The sequence below is a fragment of the Chionomys nivalis genome, chromosome 10 (assembly GCF_950005125.1).
Source record: "Chionomys nivalis chromosome 10, mChiNiv1.1, whole genome shotgun sequence".
NCBI lineage: Eukaryota > Metazoa > Chordata > Mammalia > Rodentia > Cricetidae > Chionomys > Chionomys nivalis.
This window is the reverse complement of record NC_080095.1, coordinates 37796683-37817676: the sequence shown is the minus strand read 5'-3', so window position 1 is coordinate 37817676 and position 20994 is coordinate 37796683. Positions and strand designations below refer to the sequence as shown.

At 43.7% G+C, this 20994-nt stretch overlaps 1 protein-coding gene across 1 annotated transcript in view; it reads right to left on the bottom strand.

Annotated features, from left to right (window-relative positions):
* Pomt2 (protein O-mannosyltransferase 2) overlaps positions 1 to 20994 on the bottom strand; it is a 44030-nt gene that overhangs the window by 8231 nt on the left and 14805 nt on the right. The window contains exons 5-15 of the mRNA XM_057782279.1: positions 20425 to 20533; positions 18398 to 18557; positions 17111 to 17217; positions 16393 to 16475; positions 14782 to 14891; positions 12451 to 12517; positions 10403 to 10472; positions 7614 to 7692; positions 4074 to 4225; positions 3568 to 3659; positions 2604 to 2680 (exon numbers count right to left, since the gene is read on the bottom strand). Coding sequence (XP_057638262.1) covers positions 2604 to 2680; positions 3568 to 3659; positions 4074 to 4225; positions 7614 to 7692; positions 10403 to 10472; positions 12451 to 12517; positions 14782 to 14891; positions 16393 to 16475; positions 17111 to 17217; positions 18398 to 18557; positions 20425 to 20533 — 1106 coding nt within the window. The remainder of the gene's footprint in view (positions 1 to 2603; positions 2681 to 3567; positions 3660 to 4073; positions 4226 to 7613; positions 7693 to 10402; positions 10473 to 12450; positions 12518 to 14781; positions 14892 to 16392; positions 16476 to 17110; positions 17218 to 18397; positions 18558 to 20424; positions 20534 to 20994) is intronic.

The window sequence follows — 20994 nt, the reverse complement described above, 5'->3', positions numbered from 1 at the left end:
GAGGGAGGGAGGGAGGGAGGGAGGGAGGGAGGGAGGGAGGGAGGGAGAAAGAGAAAGTCTCAAAGTCTACTCCCAGTAATATACTTCTTCCAGTAAGGCCATACTTCCTAATCCTTCTAATCTTTTCAAATAGTGCCACTCTCTGGTGACTAAGCATTCAAATACATGAGCCTATGGGGGTCATTCTTATTCAAACCATCACAATCACTATGACTGTCCAAAGGATCTTGGAATAAAGAATTAAATGTTCTGGTCCTAGGAGTAATTAATGAGGGAAGCCAATCCCTTAAAACCTATCCAATTTAGTCCAAAACCAGGCCTTAGCAGGAATCCTATTCACTACCCCCAACTTAGAGAAACCCAGCATCTCTATAACACAAAAGATGAAAAAAAGGCAGATTCTTACCCAATAGAATATGTGTATGTAAGCTAAATCTAGATAGTTCATTCCAACCAGGCTATGAGCTTTCTTCACTTAGGTCTCAACTCACAGACAGACACAGACACAACATACACACCAATATCTGCATGTCTACAGTTTAGATTCACTGTCTCTCACTTCTCTCTAATTCTGGTAGACTGAGAGCTCTTGGACACCCTTTGCTTTGTTTCCACCTCTAGGTGAAGCAAGGAATGAAATTCTACACTCACTCACTTCAGTCTCAAAATTCTACTTAGACCCAGACTGGCCCTCTGAGTGACAGACACATATTCAAAACAGCGATGTCATCAGGCCACAGTGACAGCTACAAGCACAGAGTCAGAGAAGAAGTGACCCAGAGATTGTGTAATGTCAACTTATCACCTTCTGATGTGCAAAACTGACAAAAATCTGGATTTTTAAAAGTTTAATCTGATGAAATAAGTCAACTATGTTTTCTAAGGACTGCTTATATAATCACTTCCAGGTAAGTCTACTTGACAGTGGCTCAGAGATGAATACTAACAACTACCACAGCTCCTTGCAGCTCTGTGAGTAGCTGACAGCTACCTTTGTGGCCTGAGACATGGTTCTGAACATCATTCCTGTAGGACTCAAGTTCCTACCTCAAGAGCAAGGGGGTCTTCTACCAGACATCAACTGTAGCAAAGTCTCTCCCACTTACACAGGCAAATTTCATCCATGAGCAAAAAAATTCCCATTTAAAGATTTCCCCTCTCATCTTACTTTAGACTTTTGATGCTATGACTGCTGCCAGCTACTAACAACAATAGGGGCAAACAGTGAGTCTCAGGAATCCTTAAACAATAATCATCCAAACTAAGCAGCTTCAGTCCAGGAATAGGAATGGTTTAGGGCTCATGGTTAGGGTTTTATGATGCATATAAACACACACGAACACACATTCCAAATGACTCTAATTTCACGAAATATAACGTGTGGCTTTCAGGAGCACTGTCACTCAGGTAAGAGTGTCATGGTAACTGATGCTGACTCTGAAAGCCTACTAGCCTACCTCTGAAGCCTGGATCTACCCTACATAAAGCTGCATGCCCTTGGAAAGGTTCCTGTACAGTGGGAATGACAACTGTCTTCAGGGGACTGTAATGAGTATTAAGTAGTTAATACACATACAGTGCTCAGAGTAGGGGGAGCTGCATAAATGTTCACTGGTGTGCTGGCTACCTTCAACTTGTTACAACCCAATCACCTTGGAAGAGAGTCTCAACCCAATTATCTAGCTCTTGTTGGTCTGTGGGTTTGTCTGTAGGAGATTATTAAGATTATTAATTCACGTAGGAGGGCTCAATTTACCGTGTTACCATTTCTAGGCAAGTGGTTCTTAACTACCCAAAAAAGCTAACTGAGTATACACTCTATAGTTCCTTCTGTACCCTGGCTGTGATGTGCACTCCATGGTCAGAAGTAGAGCCTTGTGAAATAGTTACTTCCCCTTGACTTCCCTCAACAATGGGGTGTAAACTAGGAACTCTAAGCCAAATAAATCCTCCAGTCCCCTAAGTGGCTTGTGATGGTTTGAATGAAAATAGCCCCCTTAGGCTCATAGGGAGTGGCAGTATTAGGAGGTGTGGCCTTGTTGGAGTAGGTGTGGCCTTGTTGGAGTAGGTGTGGCCTTGTTGGAGGAAGTGTGTCACTGGGAGTGGACTCTGAGGTTTCAGATGCTCAAGCTAGGCCCAGTGTCACTTGATTTTCCTGCTGTCTGCCAATCAAATATAGAACTCTCATCTTCTCCAGAACCATGCCTGCCTGCGGGCTGCCATGTCCCACCAGGATGATAATAGACTAAACCTCTGAACCTGTAGGCCAGGAAAACAATTAAATGTTTTCCTTTATAAGAGTTGCCACGGTCATGGAGTCTCTTCACAGCAATAAAACGCTAACTCAGACAGAAGTTTTATCAGGTGTTTGTCACAGCAACAGAAATGAAACTACCACACGAATTGCTGATACTATCCTCATCAAACGACCACCTCATCCTGAGACCAGACATGCCCATGAAGGGTGAAACATTCAGCATCTTCTGCAAGGAAGCAGGATCTATAACATGACTATTGCTCACTGCTCTAAATATGTGGCACATATTTCCCTAAGAGCTCTTGGACACCCACAGATTTAGAAGGAATAGGAGAGCTCACAGTACCCGGATCATAACCATGTGGGACTCCAACAAGATCTCAGAAAAACTGGGCTGCAGGACATCCAGGCTGATGTTTGGCACTAGGGGAAATGACAAGAGAAAAGATTTGTTTCCTTACAGTCTGCCATCAGTACTGACACCCTTGCCAGACCTCGAGTGCAATCTTCCTAGCAAGCTGAGACAGGGAACGGTGCAGAGTCACTTACTGAACTTATGGTAAACAATCACTAGGTAATCTGAGGGCTTCAGAGCAAACAGACAAGACCTCCTTCTTGGTGTTCTGACAGTTCTTGACCCCATCACCCATCACTGTGGCACTGGCCCAGAAGCTGGCCTCCTGTTAGTACGAGACTAGGAACCAAATTTGCTTCATTCACCAAAATATCCAACAAGACCCATGTGGTTCCTCCTAATAAAGCACTGTTCAACTAGTTAATCCACGGTTTGCCTAGATCAGGTACTAAGGAGAATGAAATGGCCAGTATGCAGAAATCAAGCACAAGGTAGGTGGGGTGGGGGAAAATGAATCCAAAGACTTGAATTGAAACTGACATTGAAGTGGAACATCACAGGTGCCTGGAAGCAGAAATTTGGAATCAGTGCAGCTGTGGCCTCCTGTGAAGGATCTGGTTGGTTACAGGAAGAGGAGGTGCTTGGCACAGGGCAACTGAAGCAATCTGCAACAAGCATCGGAGGTCTGGAGTCTCCCATGGTGGAGGAGCAGAAGCTGGGGGGCTGAAATGGTCTTGGAGGAGGTCATTGGTCACTTCAGAATAAGGCATTTGGAGGAAATAGACATGAAGACAAAGGAGCTATGTGTCCACAGAGACAGCACTTATAAAGACAGCAGGGGGGGAAGAAAGCAAAAATGGCAACAATAAAATGAAATCGGGGTCTATGAAGGTTTGCGTTCCTAAGCAAAAATAGTGTGCTTCCTCCTTCAGAGCTAGCCAGGGCCTCAACTCACGTTTGGGATTGATATGGTCTTCTATGTTCCAGATGGAGTTAGACGTTTCTTTTAGGTATGGAGTGCAAGTAACTTCCAACTGCTCCCAGCCCCTGCCAGAAAAACGGTCACAAATGTCCCTGAAGACTTGCAATGTCCCCAGGTATAGCAATGCCCACTGTTCTTACATCTGTGGAACTTCTATGTTTACAAGTCTGTGGCCATAATTTCAACCTTACACTTTCATTATCCACAACTATCCTAACGGTAGCTTAGCATACATTATTTTTACTTTACAAAGAAACATAGGCCTAGAGTATTAACCTCAAGTGCATAAAATACAAAGCTATATTGGAGTTCTTTGCACTATAGTATCCCTGATACCTTTTCTTCTTCCATCCACTACCAAAAAAAGCAAAAGTGAAGTGAGCCTTAACCACAGGGTGATTGAAGCTTCTGGTTGATCCTTGTAGAGTGTGAAAAGAAAAGGGTAAGCTAGATTATACTATCAGGACTCAGAGACTCACCACCTGGGCAGAATCTTTCCTGAAGATCCCAGGACACAACCTGTGACCAAATGGATGAGGCGAATCCGACTTCTCAGTACCTTGATCCGGTTCCCATATTTTCTGTTTACGACTTCAATCCGCCAGAAATCATTCGAGTCCCCTGTCCCATTCTGCCACATAAACCAAGAAAAAAATTACAAAAGTCAGATAATGTTAGAGACAAAATGTCTTTACTATTATAAATAATAAATAAATAGACAAAATGTCTATATTACCTGGGACTCCCTATTACAAAAAGTCAGGGTATGATGTGAATGAAGGAGAAAAAGACGTAATGAAAGTGTGGAATCTCCATGCTATAAAACATGGATTTATTGCTGACAATCAAATCATACCTGTATGTTGTTTGTAGAAAATTACAGACAGAAAATAATTAAGAAGAATTTATGTTGGTAACTTCATGCTTCATCAAGTCAGCAAGCATAACTTTTAATCTTATTAGCATAATATCAATAGATAAAACTGTTACCAAGCTCTGGGAAATGCAGCAAAGACTAGAAAAAGGAGAATCTGCAACCCCTGCAAATGAAGAAATAACTGAGGAACAGCATGGGACAGTGAATGAATTCAGTGAAACTAACTCAAAAGGGAAAAACCTTTGCAAACAGCTGGTGGCTCGGGTTCCAAAACAGAACAAGAAACAAAACCTCTGAAATCCAGTCCTGTGTTGTGGACAAACTCTGAAAATGGCTTCTAGGGAACTGAGCCTCTAGGAAAAGCTGTGGTTTTAGGCTGTCTGGTTTTTAGCAATGGATTTGGAACAGGCGGTGTTAGATAAAGTCAGCGACCTCAGCACAGTGGTTCTGTGGGTCTGCTTCCCTTCTTCTCACGTGCTTATCAGCTTTAGCAATGTCGTCACCATTTGGATTAAGCCTGAAAAGCAGTACTTCAAGGCAGTGTTTAAAACTGCAACAGTCATCTTATGAAATATATTGGGTTAATCTAGAAATCTCACGCCTGAATTATAATGCCTTTTGCATTAGTGGATGGCTGCTTTTCTGCTTTGTAATTATGAGACATCTTCTGGGGAGAGGAGGTTAGGGTGTCATTCCCTCTTAGAGATGGAGGATTTTTGCAAAATTGTTGCATTGCCACTTTCTCCTAATCATTGACTTTTGATTCTGAATCATTTATACATTTGGAATGGAAAGTTACAATACAAAATCTGCATCAGTTCATGTTGCACCTATTCACTTGCCTGCTGGAGATGCTACCTGTCCAGGTACCATGCGGTGCCATGTGCCCTGATGAAGTTACCATTTGCTTCCAAGTAGATAATTTCAGTGCTTGCTTACCCAATATATATTTTTTTGACTTGAACATGTTTTTAGTTTTCCTTTTTCAGTTAGGTAATCCCATGGAAAATTCTCCTGTGCACATCTCTGAATTTGGATTGTAAAGCAAGACAAACAGTTGGAGACTATAAGATGTCATTTTGGGTGGGGGATTGGGCCTGAGAATGAACCAGGAACCTTGTTTCATTTGTGGTGTACTTTATAATTAGAATATCCAATGCAGATAAGCTGGCTTGAATTATTTTGAGCAGTTTTCCCTGTTACATATTTTATGCTCATACTTGCAGTTGGATTTTCTCCAAGAGAAAGTAGTTCACTACTGGCATATTAATAAGCACCAACAGGCTTGGTTTTTGAGACATTTCCAGGACAGGCTCCAAAGCTACAGGGAAACCCATTCTCAAAAAACCAAAATAATAATAATAATAAAGCTGAAAAATCCCTTTGTTTCTAGTTACATATATACATATTTTTTTAAAAAAAGCTTTTTGGACTGGAGAGATGGTTCAGCAGTTAAGAGCACTGAGTGCTCTTCCAGAGTACCCGGGGTTCAATTCCCAGCACCCATATGGCACAGAACAACTGTCTGTAACTCTAAGATCTGACACCCTCACACATACATACATGTAGGCAAAACACCAATGCACATAAAATAAGAATTAATAAACTATAAAAAAATTTTTAAAAGCTTTCATATATGTACCCACAATAACAAATTTTGAAGAAATCATGTAAGATGATAAAGTATTTGAATGGCACAATAGATGTAAAAAAAAAATCAGTTTAAAAAAATTTTGTTTTTACATTAAATGTTTATTTTAAATCAAATGACTTTGTCCATAAAGTTCAAATATATATGTATATGTATATATATATAGTGTGTGTGTATATATATGTGTGTGTGTATGTGTACACAGGGTATGAATACATACACATACATACAGAGGATATGTATATGAATCTGGAAGTGAGAAGCAGAATGCTAACTTTATAGGACCAAAGTGTTAAGTTCTAGACAGCTGATTTTGCCCACAAATCATAATCAAAACCTCACTTCAAGCAAATAAGAGGATCTGGGGCGCTGGTGTCCATTACTCTGGACATCTGCACACTCTCACGCAAGCCAGCTAGGTGCTGACACTGCACCTTGGAAGTGAAGGCGGCTGTATTTAATTCTCCTCAGGAGAGGGCCATGGGGAAACAGGGAGTTCAGCGTCTTGGCTGTAGTATGATATGGGCCAAGGGAATTCACTTTATGGAATCCACACTCTTGATTAATGCCCCAAAGGCCTTAGAAGAGAGAGTGATGGATACATCTCAACAGTTTTCACCAGCTGCTCTGCTTCAGTTATCTCAGGACACAAGCCCCCATAGAACTCATATTCTATTAACTGCATGTCCCTGATATGGCAAAACACAAAGCTATGTTGGCAACGGCCCTCTGTATGGCAGGGGGAAAACCTGTAAAATAAAACTATAAGAATTTGGGATCTGGCTTTTTTTAGTGTATTATTGTGTTTATGTATGACCAGGAAGGGGAGGAACATGCCATTGTATACATGTGGACAACAAAGGGCAATTTTGTCGAGTTAGTTTTCTCCTCCCACCTTTATGTGGGTTCTAGAGGTTGAACTCAGGTCACCAAGCTTGCATGGTAAGTACCTTTAGTGTCATTTGAGCCCATCCTGCCAGTCTTCCAGTATGATATTTAAGAGATCCACATGGTATTCCTATCTGACATTTATTAGGTATTAGGCTATATAAAGTACATAGTTACTTTACAAGAGGAGGGATAGAGACAAAATAGAATTTATAAGCTGCTTTTCTCATAGCAAACAGAGCTAAGCAGTTATAACATGTTAAAGAAGTGTATATGCTGGCCAGGCGTGATGGCACACAGCTTTAGTCCCAGCACTCGGGAGGCAGAAGCAGATGGATCTCTGTGAGTTTGAGGCCAGCCTGGTCTACAGGGCAATTTTCAGACCACTCAAGGTTACATAGTGAGGCAATGTCTCAAAAACAAAACAAAACAAAACAAAACAAAAACAAAAAACAACTACAAAAAAGAAACTCATCTATGTGCAGCCTCCAAATTCTTAGAACATTCTAGAATTCTGGGCAGGATGACTCCTACTGCATGGCTCTGAACCAAGATTCACAACTTTTTAGATACACCCTGCTCACATCCCAGTTTCTTACTTACTATGCCATACCCAGTGACCTGATAGTGTTTCCGGGTCAGGGGAGCCTCATGATAGTGGCTGTGCAGGTTCCGAGTCGTTCTAGAAGTTAGAGAAGAACCATTATCTAAAGAAAAGAGACGTTCATGCTGCTTCTTTTTATTAAGAATATGCAGTCATCTGTTAGGATTAGAAAAATTAGAATCTGAACTATTAATCTCAACACACCAGGAAAAGTGGTATCTATCCACTCCTAAGAACTAGTTTGAGGACTGGAGAAGAGAGGAGCACAAGGTGAGAAAGACAGAGGGAGGAGTACTGAGCAGCAGGAAGGCCCAGGGGGGAGCATCAACCTTCACAGGGTTAGGAGCTTTGAAGTTTTAGCTTTTCCTGACTAAAGAGGCAAGTCTGGGGAGAAGAAACAAGCAATTGAGATGAATACACTTAAGTCAGGCAAACTTCCCTGTTCCCATTTACTTTATATTCTCACCAACTTTTTTTTTAAAGTGGGGATTTGCAAGAAATGAGGAGAGGATTAAATTTAGTTTTGATGTTCTTAGCTTTTTATAACAACTCTTGCTTTTATTCATGAGTAATAAATGTTCATGACACAATTATGGGGAATTTACAAAAAATTAAATATTATTTATTAGGAACAAATCAGATTTACTTAGTAGTAGGAATCTAGAGTATCTAAAATCCAAATAACTAGAAAAACGTACCGATTTCTAAACACACATACATACATGCATTCTCTCTCCCTGTTTCTCCTGTATTCCAAAGCCTTTTATCTGGTAATTCCAGTATATAAATCTTTTGAGGCTGTTTCTGCTAATGACTGCTTTGGTCTATTTTTGGCCATTGTGCTTTTTCCTTGAATAATCTATCTTTGTGCATCATTAACTGTCGTTGAAAAACTATAGGAAGAGATTCCAATGTCTTTCCAAAAGCAGGGTTAACGCTTGCTTTTAGCCAGGTACATAGGAGATATTACCAGTTTATCCTCATGTTTATTTAAATCATGGCTGAAAGATGCTGAGCCCACCTAAGTGACACGAATGTGAGCTTCAGGGCCAGGAGTGGATCAGTTGGAGGTTACTTCTTGGGAAGTGCCAACAATCTACTCCTACAAAGTCATTTTTCCTAAAGTACAGTGAGTAAAGTATATATACACTTAATCTAAAATCTTATGGGTTCCAAGTCTTGGGGAAGGGTCACTTAGTACTAAATCGTCACTTTGGAGGAGCCAAAAACTTTGACTTGAAAACTCCTCTTAGGCCAGTGAGGTGGCTCATTCGTAAAGGTACCTGCTGCCAAGTCTGAGAACCTGAGGTTGATGCCTGGGGGCCTCTCACATGGTGGAAGGAGAGAACCAACTCCTGCAAGTTGTCCTCTGACTTCCCATCACACTGGGGCTCATGTACACATTCACAAAACAAAAATAAATTAAAAAAAAAATTTTAAAGAAACTTCTCTCAATAGGTAGTCAAAACAAAACACCAAAACTCAAGGCCTGATGATGGTAGCACATGCCTTTAATTGCAGAACTTGGGAAGCCACGGCAGGCAGATCTCTGAGTTCTCTGAGTTTGAGGCCAGTCTGGTCTACAGAGTAAGTTCAGGGCTATACAGAGAAACACTGTCTCAAAAAACAAAACAAAACAAAACAAAAACAAAACACAAAAAACAAACAAACAGAACACCCCAGAAGAAACTTGAAGTAGTAAAACTGACTTGCATCTCTGTTTAAATTGTTCAAAGTTTAACTCTGTTAGGTTAAGACTAACAGAGATTTAAGGATGACAGTGTATTTGGAATGGATAAGCCTATGGTGTACATAAGTAATTAAAATCTTCTATTCAATGTCAGCTGCTCTTTGAGCAGGAGTCAGAGCCAGACAAATGCTCGTAAAGAGCTTTTCCTTTAGTCTCTAGATGTGAGGAGTGATCTAGATAGATAGATAGATAGATAGATAGATAGATAGATAGATAGATAGATAGATAGATAAGGCAGAGCCAGGGAGAAGCCATGTAACTGCTGGAGGAGAAAGAGATGCAAGCCACCAGTCAAAACCTTACCGGTAAACCACAAGCCTTGTGGTAAAATTTAAAATAATAGAAATGGGTTAATCTAAGATATAAGAGCTAGCTAACAATATGCTTAAGCTATCGGCCAAACTGTTGTAATTAATATAGTTTCTGTGTAATTATTTGGGTCTGGGCTTCTGGGAAAAGAGCAAGCAGCCTTCCGCCAACACTCTAACCTGTAAGCCCTACTTTCCCAAAGACAGATAACTTCCTGGAATGCTGGGGGCTGTTGTTTATGTAAGACAACAATTCACATGTTTTCACGTCTGCAAACAAGGTTGGTTGCCCCAACTGCACAGGATGTGTTTGATCACACATAGGTGGGAGGTACATGGCAGGAATTACATCAGAATGTAAGCTTGCCCTGAAATGAACAAAGGTGGGAAGTTCATAGCCTTGTGGGTTTTACCTTTGTAAGCACCAGATTAACATAATTCACGGCCATTCTCTGGGAATCCCAAGTATGTACCTGGCCACTGTCCACCATCCTGGCCAATATTTAATAAAGCTTGCTTCAAATTTGGCTCAAAAATTGTAGCAGTCATCTATCTTATTCTCACCAATCGAACTGACCAGAGAAGGGGCACTGAAAGGTCAGGTCTCCTCAAAGCCAAAATCAGCAAGCAAAGGCCAGCTCACTATACACCCTTACACCATGCACGGATTTCTTACTCCACTCAGCCCACTGCCCTACCATTCAATTTCAACAGCAGCAGGCTCACTTACTCTTTGTGTTCTAGTCGAACAATGTCTCCATGTCTGACAAACTCCACTGGGAATGAAGGATCTAGGGGATCTGCCAAAAAGAAACAGATGTGGATATCGAGTGCGTCACTCACATTCTAAACTAGAGACAGCTGAAGGCCTGTGGGAAACGGCTACAGTGCCATGTGGTATGTGCTGACAGACTAACAATGTGCGGGGAGACCAAAGCACTAGGTTCTCTAGTCTCCTCAGAGGATTAGAAAATGTGTCCCAGAAGTACTGCTCGGAAGACTCTGAGGAGGGAATTCTGACAAGTGAATGGCAGGATAAAGGGACACATACCAAAGACTCATACAAAGAAGAATCCGTGCAGCAAAGAGTCCACACACATAAAAGATGTGGGAACAAATGATGGCGTGAGGAGTGGTAAGGAGTGGGCTAGACTGGCCACTATGCAAGCTGGCAACACCATCTCTGTCTGAATTACTGAGGCCTCCACTGAAACTTCAGGTGAGAGGCTAAAGAATGGAAACGTCCTTAGTGAGTAATACACTCACTTTTTTTTTTTTTTTTTTTTTTTTGATTTTTCAAGTCAGGGTTTCTCTGTAGCTTTTGGTTCCTGTCCTGGAACTAGTTCTTGTAGACCAGGCTGGCCTTGAACTCACAGAGATCCGCCTGCCTCTGCCTCCCGAGTGCTGGGATTAAAAGCGTGCGCCACCACCGCCCGGCTGAGTAATACAGTCTTTACAAAATTAAGTCCACACAATTGCCCAGCTTTTTTCAAAATCAAATTGTATCTCTGCTAATAGACTTCCTAAGCACGAGATGAAAAAAATGATAATGAAATGCTGAAAGAAAAGAACTCTCCAGGCTTCTAGAAGTCAGAACTGGTCATGACCTGGAAAGGTAGCTGCATAGAAAAGCGGCGGGAAGCCGTCACGGCTGGGCAGAGGCGTACTTGTAAAAGTCTGTCTCCAATAGTAAGATGCCAGGACTCTATAAACAATCAAGGTCGGGAAAGCTAAATTTGCTAATGCAAATTACTGGCTGTGAGATTCACCTGCAGAGACACCCGCTGCTGTGCTGCCTTATAAACAGGAAAGGAAGTTTTATTTGGTATGGATTAGAGCGAGGGGCCTTTACAACCAACAAGAACACCAAGTTCCCAGAAAACCGTAGCTGCTTAGAAGCCACAATGGAAAGCAGGCAAATTTGAATGACTTAGAGGCACAGCCAGTCTCCCTCAAACTCCGCTATGACTGTTGTGTCAAAAGCACAGTCAACAGCAGTAGCACCACTGACTCACTCAGGGCTAATTGACATTACTGAGCATGCAAATAAGGCAGCAGGAGAGGAGAAATCGCTGTTGTGTGCACAGTTCTAGCCAAAAGCAACAATGTGAAGAGATGGCAAGGAAAAACAAGGGCGAGTTTAGATGAACAGCTGTCCATTTTTCCAGACTGGAAGCAGCTGGCCTGTGCCGGCTCAGGGAGGTGGTATTTGCTGAGCAGGCACAGGAAATACCTGGGGTTCACGATATCACCAGTGAGGATGGACTCAGGTGATAATTGTCCTCTTATAGACACAACAGAAAGCTGTCCACAGGTAGCTAGTTGCCTTCCAAGATAAGGAAGACCCTAAAATACCTCTTGCTTAGTCCTAAAACCAGAAAATCCAGCTAGTGTGTGTGTACACACACGGACTGGCAGACGCTTGAATTATCAAGTAACTCAACCAGCCCAGAACCAAAAGAGGCGCTCTATCATATCAGGACTACAGCTGGGGTGTGCAGGGTTTGGGAGTGAAAGCAACTCCCAGGTCCCCCAGTTAGGGCTACCTGATAGTCCTTGGAATAAGCTTACATAACCTCTTCCTGGATGAGAACTGAGCCCTGGCCCTGCTCTGTTTCACTCACTGCTCATCCTCTATGCTTCCAATGTGTCTGGAACACAACAGGAGTTCAACAGTATTCAAAAGGTCACCAAAGGTGTTCAGGAGCCTAGTGTCATGAGAAAAGTGAGGGGACTCAGTGAACAACAGCACAAGAACCTCAGTCTCTGCCACATTACCTGTGTTTGTGTTATGTTTCTTGATAATCCACAGGTTGTTGTAGTCCTTATGCAAATAGGTGGTAACCTAGGCAGAGGGCAGAAGTGGGGGAGGTGACAATCATGATCAGCACAGCTGGCCAAGCACAGTCCCCAGCAAACTGACACCACCTGAGCATCTTTCAGGATCCCCAGCCCTAACTCAGGAGGCCACAGTTCCCAATGAAGCTCAGAAGCCACACTTCTGAATGAGATTTTCTCCATTTTTCAGAATTTAAAGGCCCTATCCCTCAAGAACTTTTTGATTTATCTCTTTCTTTTTGCATCTTGTCAATAAAGTTTCAGCTGTCTTAACATGACCTAAAGAACTCAAACCAAAGTGAAAGCGAACAATCCTTGAGACGCACCCTAGATCCATTAAATCAGAATCTCGGAAGAAGGGTCTACAAGTCAAATTTTTAAAGCTCAGTTAACTCTAAAGTGCAGCCAGGACTGAGAAACATTGGGCCAGAGATAAGCGATAACCAAACATGAGAAAGCAATGCTGCAAACCAAATACCCAGGGCCAGTTTTCTAGCAGAACTAAAAAGAAATGTTGCTAATGTGTTTGAAGAAGTAAAATTTGGCAAAATGAAGCTCTCAGCCAGTCTTCGGAGAAGCCTCACTTGGGAGCATCTTAGATGAACAGCCTGGCCCACAGCTTCCCCCTCCCCACTACTCCACTCTCACCTGCACATCACTGCATCTGAGACTACTGACTTTCCCTCTGCACCAAAACCAACGTGTCGGTCACAGGCCTACTGAACTGATGCCATCCCCTTTCAGAGACCTCACTCCCCACTCCTCCATGTCTTCTCCAACCTCCCCACTCACTCCTTCACTCTCAGTCTCTTTTAGTTCCACTCTGAGCAGCCTTGAACACCCCCTTAAATGTAGGGTCCCCTCACCGGCCTTTCCTCCCTGCAGTCTTCCTGGGCAATATTAACCACCCACTTTGTACTAAGACCTACATATTATACTCAGATCTCTCTTCTGAGATAAGTCCCAAACCTAACACACAAGGAAAGTTCTGCTCCCAGCTTCAAAGCCATTCCTCCCCATTGGATCATGATTAAATAACATTATTACACATATACTTTGCCATCTTGACTACAGAACCACACACAGCTCTTCCTGACCTCCAGTCCATTACCAAGCCCTCCAGTGACACCTGGGAGGTGTTTGTTTCCTGACTCAGTTCCAGCACTGTCCCTGCCTCCTAACCAGTGTTACTTTATAAACTTCCATCTAATCAGACCTCATCACTTTCCTGCCTCCCCAGAACAGAGTCCAGGCCCACCAACCTCTCCACTACCCTGTTCTCCCTCTCAGGCACCTTCCACCACAGCACAGCCACTCCCTGTAAGAGGAGAGAGCCACTTGTTGGTTCCTGACCACCCAGCTAGCTTAGGCCTGAAATAATCACACAGAAACTGTATTAATTAAATCACTGCTTGGTCCATTAGCTCTAGCTTCTTATTGGCACATTAATTTAACCCATCTCTATTAATCTGCATATTGCCATGTGGCAGTGGCTTACCAGCAATGTTTCAGCATGTCTGTCTCTGGCGGCAGCTCCATAACTTCTCTGTCACCACTTTCTTTCTCCCAGCATTCAGCCTAGCTTTTCCTGCCTACCTAAGTTCTGCCTGCTATAGGTCCAAAGCAGTTTCTTTATACATTAACGGTAATCCCAGCACACAGAGGGGACTCCCACAGCCACTCCCTAACATGGACACCTTCCATAGGTGCCCTTTACAGATGTTATCTCATTCTATCTTCTGAACACCTCTACGGTGGAGAGGAACATCATTTCTTTCCCCCTATGATCAGGAGATTAAGCCACAGAATGATTAAGACATTTGTACAAAGTCAAACCTATACAGATTCAAACCCAAGGAATCCAGTCTAGTTCCCAGGTCTGTAGTTCTTATCTTTCCTCATCACCCTCCAGGGTGATGAACTGTGCTAGGCACGAAAGACTTCCAGGATCAGGCAAAAGGATGGGAGAGGCAAACTCTCATGATGCCTTATAAATTAGGTTCCCCAGAGGCAGGCAGAATGCCAAGAAAGCCTCTGGTAAAAGGGGGAGGGGAACCAATTGAGGCAGAGGGGGATCATGAGATGGACAGAGGAACCTCTGAGCTGAAACCTAAAGAAGCAAGATTAGCCAAAGGAAGGAATAGAAGGAGCAAGGAGAATGTTTCAATCAAGAGAAAACAGGTGAATTAAGGATGACAAGCAAGAAAGTGAATGGCAGGTTCAGTCACAAGCTCAGTGTGGCTGCAACTAAGATCACAAAAGCTTACCCACCTGCTGCTGGCGTGCACCAATGCCCTCAGGGTAGAGGTGCCTATGGGAGTGTAGGTAGCCAATGGCCATCCGGAGATTCTTCACAGTGATTACAGAGCCATATGCCAGGTCTGGAGGAAAAGAGGCATCAGAAAGATGACAGGCCGCCCCTGTCTTGAAGGTAGGTAGGTGGTAGCTGCACACCACAAGCCTTGCAAATCCTGAGTGATCATGGGGCCCAGGCTTGCCTAAAGCTGGAGCTCCTGTTGCCTTCTCACATCAATGGAAGCTCCCTACATTCCCAGCACTGACCGCCTTGCTTCAGACTCCACACTCCCTCACAGGCCACTCCTCTACAGTTCTTCTCATTCCTTCCTCTTGCATTCTCTAGTAACCTGCTTTGTTCCTCTTTCCAGTTCACATGCAGTTACTACCACAGCATCAATTACCTTACCTCTGAACAAATTTTAGTCCAATGCTCCCTCTCTAAGGACTACCTCAACATTAGTGTCCCTCCAAACCAGTGCTTTCTCTTGCTTTTCTAGCTCTCATTCCCTTCCCAGACTGTGGAGCCCACTGTGTTCCTGTTATTAGCTGTACTGAAAGAGCAAAATGGCATTCCTGCACTCCGGACCTCAGAGACACCTTGCCTGGTCCCTCTTGGATATGCTCTTGGCTGTCCCTGATTCTTAGAGATCCTCAGGTACAGCCTGGCAATGACTTCCTAATAGATGCCCCCACCTTCCTTGACACCTTATACTTCCTTCCAGCTGTACTAACTCTACAAGGCACTGTACTCCTAGCTGCCTGCCTGCTCAGAAACCTCCATGCAATCTCCAACAGCTTACTCCAGCATCTCAAACCCTTATCATCTAGGTCTTAACTCTCTTTTCTAACTTAAAACTCCAGGCTCTGATCATAGCCTGTACCTTGAGTTTTCCCCTGCCCTTGGCTTTCATCATGCCATCCCTTCTTGCCTAATATGACCTCTTGCTCTTTCCACTCATCCTTGCAGGCCCAACTTGAAGGCAAATCTTTGTATGCATGTGTATGGGATCCCCTTGAACTGCCTCCTAGCACTGACTTGGCACGTGCTTCAATCCCCAGTACTGTATTCCACCCCTCATTTTTCTTTCTTTCATTTTATATTATTATTACTATTATTTATTGCTATTATTATTTTGAGACAGGGTCTATGTAGACCAGGCTGGCCTCGAACTCACAGAGCTCTGCTTGCCTTTGCCACTATGCCTGGTTCTGCATTTCCCTTTTCTGTACTTAACACACGAATGGCGGTCCTTCACATCAGACTATCCCTGGAGGGAGAATACCTGCTAATTACTACCTGTGAATAAGCATATGCATAAGACTATCAGAACGCTACGACAACTTTTCTCTATGACCAGATTCTCTTGAAATGGCCTTCTTACAGAGACAGCTTTGACAGGTACAAAGGAAAAGCTATTTTGAGTACTATAGAAACTGACTCTTGAGTACTGATACTGTAATGCTGGCTTTTCTCCCAGTCTGCTATATATAGGCAAAAAAACAAACAAACAAACAAACAAAAACAAGCTTCAGACTTGTTTTTTCCAATTTAACTCCCAGGAAACCTCTGCCTAGCACACTCACATTCAGGGATAGAAGCATTGTGAAGGCTGTTCCCTGAAAGCCGGGCTTGAAAGGCAGAGCTGAAGAAGCCATCACCAGGACCGCTGTGGGGAAGGAGAAGCAGAAGAGTCAAGCTGAGAGAATAAAAGCTGTCATTTCCCAGAATCCCTGAGATAGTTTAAAAGGAGATTTGGGAATCTGAATGGCAGGGTGACTTCATGAAACAAACATGGATGATAGAGTTGGAGGAACTACAGACCAAATTTCACTTCTGCCACGTACTACCTGGGTGACTTGGGCAATGTCCCTTATATAGCCTTGGTTCTTCGTTTATAAATAGATTTTTTATAAAGTCAAAAGAACTTATCAATAATGACAGCTAAATGAGATTATGCATAATGCTAATAAACCTAGCTCTCAGCACTTAGTGGCTACGTGTTCAATGAGATGTTGCTGTTGTGTCCTGGTTATCAGTACCTCTAGTCCCACTGCAACCCTGGTATTCATCCTCACGAAAGTGAAAAGCCTCTGATGGAGATAGGGACATTTAGGCTATCAGGGAATTTTCCACCTCCTTCAAGGCTGGGTGCGGGGTGTTCTGAGCCTTGGGATATGCAGAAGAGAGAACATAGGGGCAGGAAAAAGTTCCTCCCCTCATGCTAACCTCACATGGCCCACACATAGGCTTAGGTGGCAGAGAAAGACCGGAAGTAAGAGGCTGGAAAGGTTCTGACTGTACCTTTTATTCAGCACCATGACATGAACAGCAAAAATGGTCACATAGAGCACCAAAGGCAGCACTATGAGGCACAGGATTCGCGCAGTCAGGTGCTTCCCCACAGTCACCTGCAAACAAAAGCCACCACAGGTGCTGGCATAAGAAACTCCATTGTATGTATAATACGAGTCACATTGGAAAGAATAATGGGTGGAAAACCCTAGGCCTTTCTGTATTATCCTTCACCACACACACAAACATACACGCACGGCAGGGGGATAACACGGGCCAGTTCTCTGCACGCATGACCACTGACAAGGTGAGACTGTTGTTTAACAGTGGCCTCCAGCTCACTGAACTGTACTGACTATGCCAGGCCCTTATCACATGGCCAACTGTTGCTGGCCTTAACCTCAACTCCCTCACAATCCTCCCTGGAGTACCTAAGCTTTGGGGCCTCCCCTCTGCTGTCAAAGACTATACTATAATAGGCCTCTCCTCCTCTCCCCCAGCCTCCCCGGCCCCCACAACAGATTCCAGAGGGCAGGGATCATGTAATAGTCACCAACATATTCCCAATATTCTGCATTTAGTAAATGGTCTCTATATAATTTCTGAATGAAGAAACAGGTTGAAAATTCGGTTGGTGAGTCCTGGAGCTTGCCTAACCAAAGCTGGAGACATAGACTGCCTTCTTACTACCTCTAATACCTGTAGGTCCTTGGGAAAGTTATCTCTCTAGCTTTCAAATTCTTCATTTGTAAAATCAGTGAGTGGTTATGACCCCCACGTAGGATTTTAATGATGAGATAATGAAAGCAAACCATTCTGTACAGTGCCTGGCACTGACTCAGCCCTTGATTACTAATGTCATAAAGAAAAAATCCTAACAGCATTTAACTGTCATCCAATTATGGAAGCCCTGGATCAGGAAAAGAAATTGTGAATTCCAGAAGATGAGTCATCCCACTCATCTGACCTAAGTTCTTATGCCCTTGGTGGGCCTGGCACGAGTCCAGCTGGACAGAATCCTCTGGCTGGGCAACTTCAAATAAATTAAGGGAGATGGGAAGGGGCAACAATAGGAGAATTGCAAGGTAGTTACTTCACTTACTCTCTCTATACCACTCCAGCCCCTCAGCCAGGCCCACTCCCTGATATCCTGATGTCTACAGAGGAAAGCTGTGCCTGTCCAGTCTGGCCACGGCCCAGAACACAGAACACAGGGCACAGGGCACACTCCTTCCACCCACAGCAGAAGCAGAGGCACTGTGGAACAAAGATATCCACAAGCACTTGAGTTCTTACCAGTGAAAGACTGAGGTCTCCAAACAGCTGCCAAAGGTCTGAAATGGTGTTCAGTCCCACTTGCAGGATGATAAAGAGGCCAACAAATTTGACCCCTAAAGCACCAGCAAGACTAATACCAGTCAGGCTGAGCCAGAACCACCAGGGGGCAGAGAAAGGCCTGGAAACCAATAAGATGCAGTTCAGTTTGGAAGCTAGAACTAAATGGGAAATCAAAAGCAGCAGAAGGACAGTGTCCTAAGCCTCAAGGGTTCTTAACCCCAGGGAACCAGGGCATGGCACCAAGGAGGCTGTGCTCTGTAAAGGCCCGCAAACTACAAGCCAGTCAGTGTGAAAGAAAGTAGCATGTTGTTCTGGGGAGGGTCTATGCTATTCCTGGATAAGCACTGGGCCTCTTACATAGAGACTTATTCTTCACTAGAGACAAGTCAGGTAGATGTACAAGGAAAACAGAAAATTCTCTGGACTCAAGTCAGACTTACTCTTTGTGTCGCCTCTGGGCCTGCCAAAGCCAGCATTTATTAACAGTTCATGACATGTGAGGCGCCATTCCACATATTGTATCCTATCCGTCTAATCCCATCATACCCTTAAGCGAGAGCTCATTATCCTCTGTTTACACGTAAGGAAATCAAGGCACAGAGAGGCCAAGCAATGTAGCCAGCAAGTGATGGAAGGCAGTTTAAGCCAGGCAATAAGTATAACACTGATGCTCCTTATTGGTTTGCTGTACTAACAGCAACCAGTATACCTCAGCAGATTTTCTGATGATCTGGCACTTCCCCTGCCAGAATGAATACTCCTTAAAGGCAACATCTTTGTTACTGTGCCTCTCTCTCCTGGTATGATACCTGGCATATGCAACATATTTAAGAAATGGGAGATGGAACTGGAGATATATGGCTCAGTGGAGGAGGTTTGACAAACATATGAGGCCCTGGGCTCAATCTTTGATACGACATTTTTTTTTTCCTTAAAAAAAAGTCACTGAGCCAGGCGGTGGTGGCGCACGCCTTTAATCCCAGCACTTGGGAGGCAGAGGCAGGTGAATCTCTGTGAGTTCGAGACCAGCCTGGTCTACAGAGCTAGTTCCAGGACAGGCTCCAAAGCCACAGAGAAACCCTGTCTCGAAAAACCAAAAAAAAAAAGTCACTGGCTGGGACTAATATTATATGGGTAAATACACATCGTTTTCTAGGACTGCCTAGGATAAACCAGCTCTTTGGAATGCTGAACACGGTATTTTGAATACATAGAAAGGCATACTCTACTCCCTTGGAGACAGAAGGATCTAGAAAAATAGGAGAATTCTGGAAGACCAAAATCCAGATCAGCTTTAGAACTAACCAAGGTCTGGAAAGATCCTCTTGGCCTGTGTGCAAACCTCATCATTAAGTCAGCATTGGATGCAAGCCTTGAGGCAAGGAGACAGCACCTCTGAGGCAGCATCTGCACTTGTGTCTTGTCCCCTCCAGGATGGAGACTGTGAGGATGAGCTATCCCAGAGCTCCATGGACCAGCACTGGTTCTGAGGGACAGCTCATAAGGCTGAGTGAGGAGGCGGCATCAGGACTCCTCCATAATACCCACCACTCCTCCCCAACTGTACACCAACTGTAGACATCCAAAACCTCCTGACAGTCAACAATTTCTCATCTTGTGAAAAGCAAAGCTAAAAGCATCTATTAGAGGAAACTCTTTAAAAATTATTTTTCATAGGGCTGAGAGATGGCTCAGTGGTTAAGAGCACTGGCTGCTCTTCCAGAGGTTCTGAGTTCAATTCCTAGCAACCACATGGTGGCTCACAACCATCTGTAATGAGATCTGGTGCCCTCTTCTGACCTTCAGGGATACAAGTAGGCAGATGCTGTATACATAATAAATAAACCTTTTAAAAAATTATTTTTCATTATCTAAAAAACAAACAAATGGAAAGTATTGCTCCTCTTAAAGTAAGCTTGACTGCTAGTCCTGTAAGCACCCACCCAGCTCTGCCACCCCCCCCAACCCAAGACGGTATTTCTGACCTGTCAGCACAGGAGTTGTACTTGACCATGCTCAGCATGGCAGCCATGATGAAGAACATCAGGATAGGGTCAAGTAGAATGTACTGGGACAGAGTGAGGCATCCTGTGTCTGAAAAATAGAAACTTGCTGGTCAAAACACAGAGTGATAAGAGATCTCTAAAAACCAAACACTCTACAGCAGGAAACAGTCCTCTCTGCACTGCAAGTAAGCATTTGGCAGTCATGACTAGGAGGCCATTGATCACTACTGGGTTTTCAGCAAGGAGAAGGACTCAGCTGGGGGCACAGCAGAGCCCAATGATAAGAAGCAATACCAACACTACCTCAGAGGCTCATGTCATTCACTCAGCCCTGAGGCCACTTCCTCATTCCTACCACAAAGTGATGCAGTTGTGTAGGGACATAGCCCCACCCATTGGGGGCGTGTTCGCCTCGGGCTAATGTTTACGGATAAATCTGCCGGGCGTGAGCCCAGCAGCCCTTTTTTGTCTTTTGCTCCGCCGCGGGAACCTGTGGTCCTGTAAGTCTATTTCCTTATTAAAGCTGTATATATCTATATAATCTGTCTA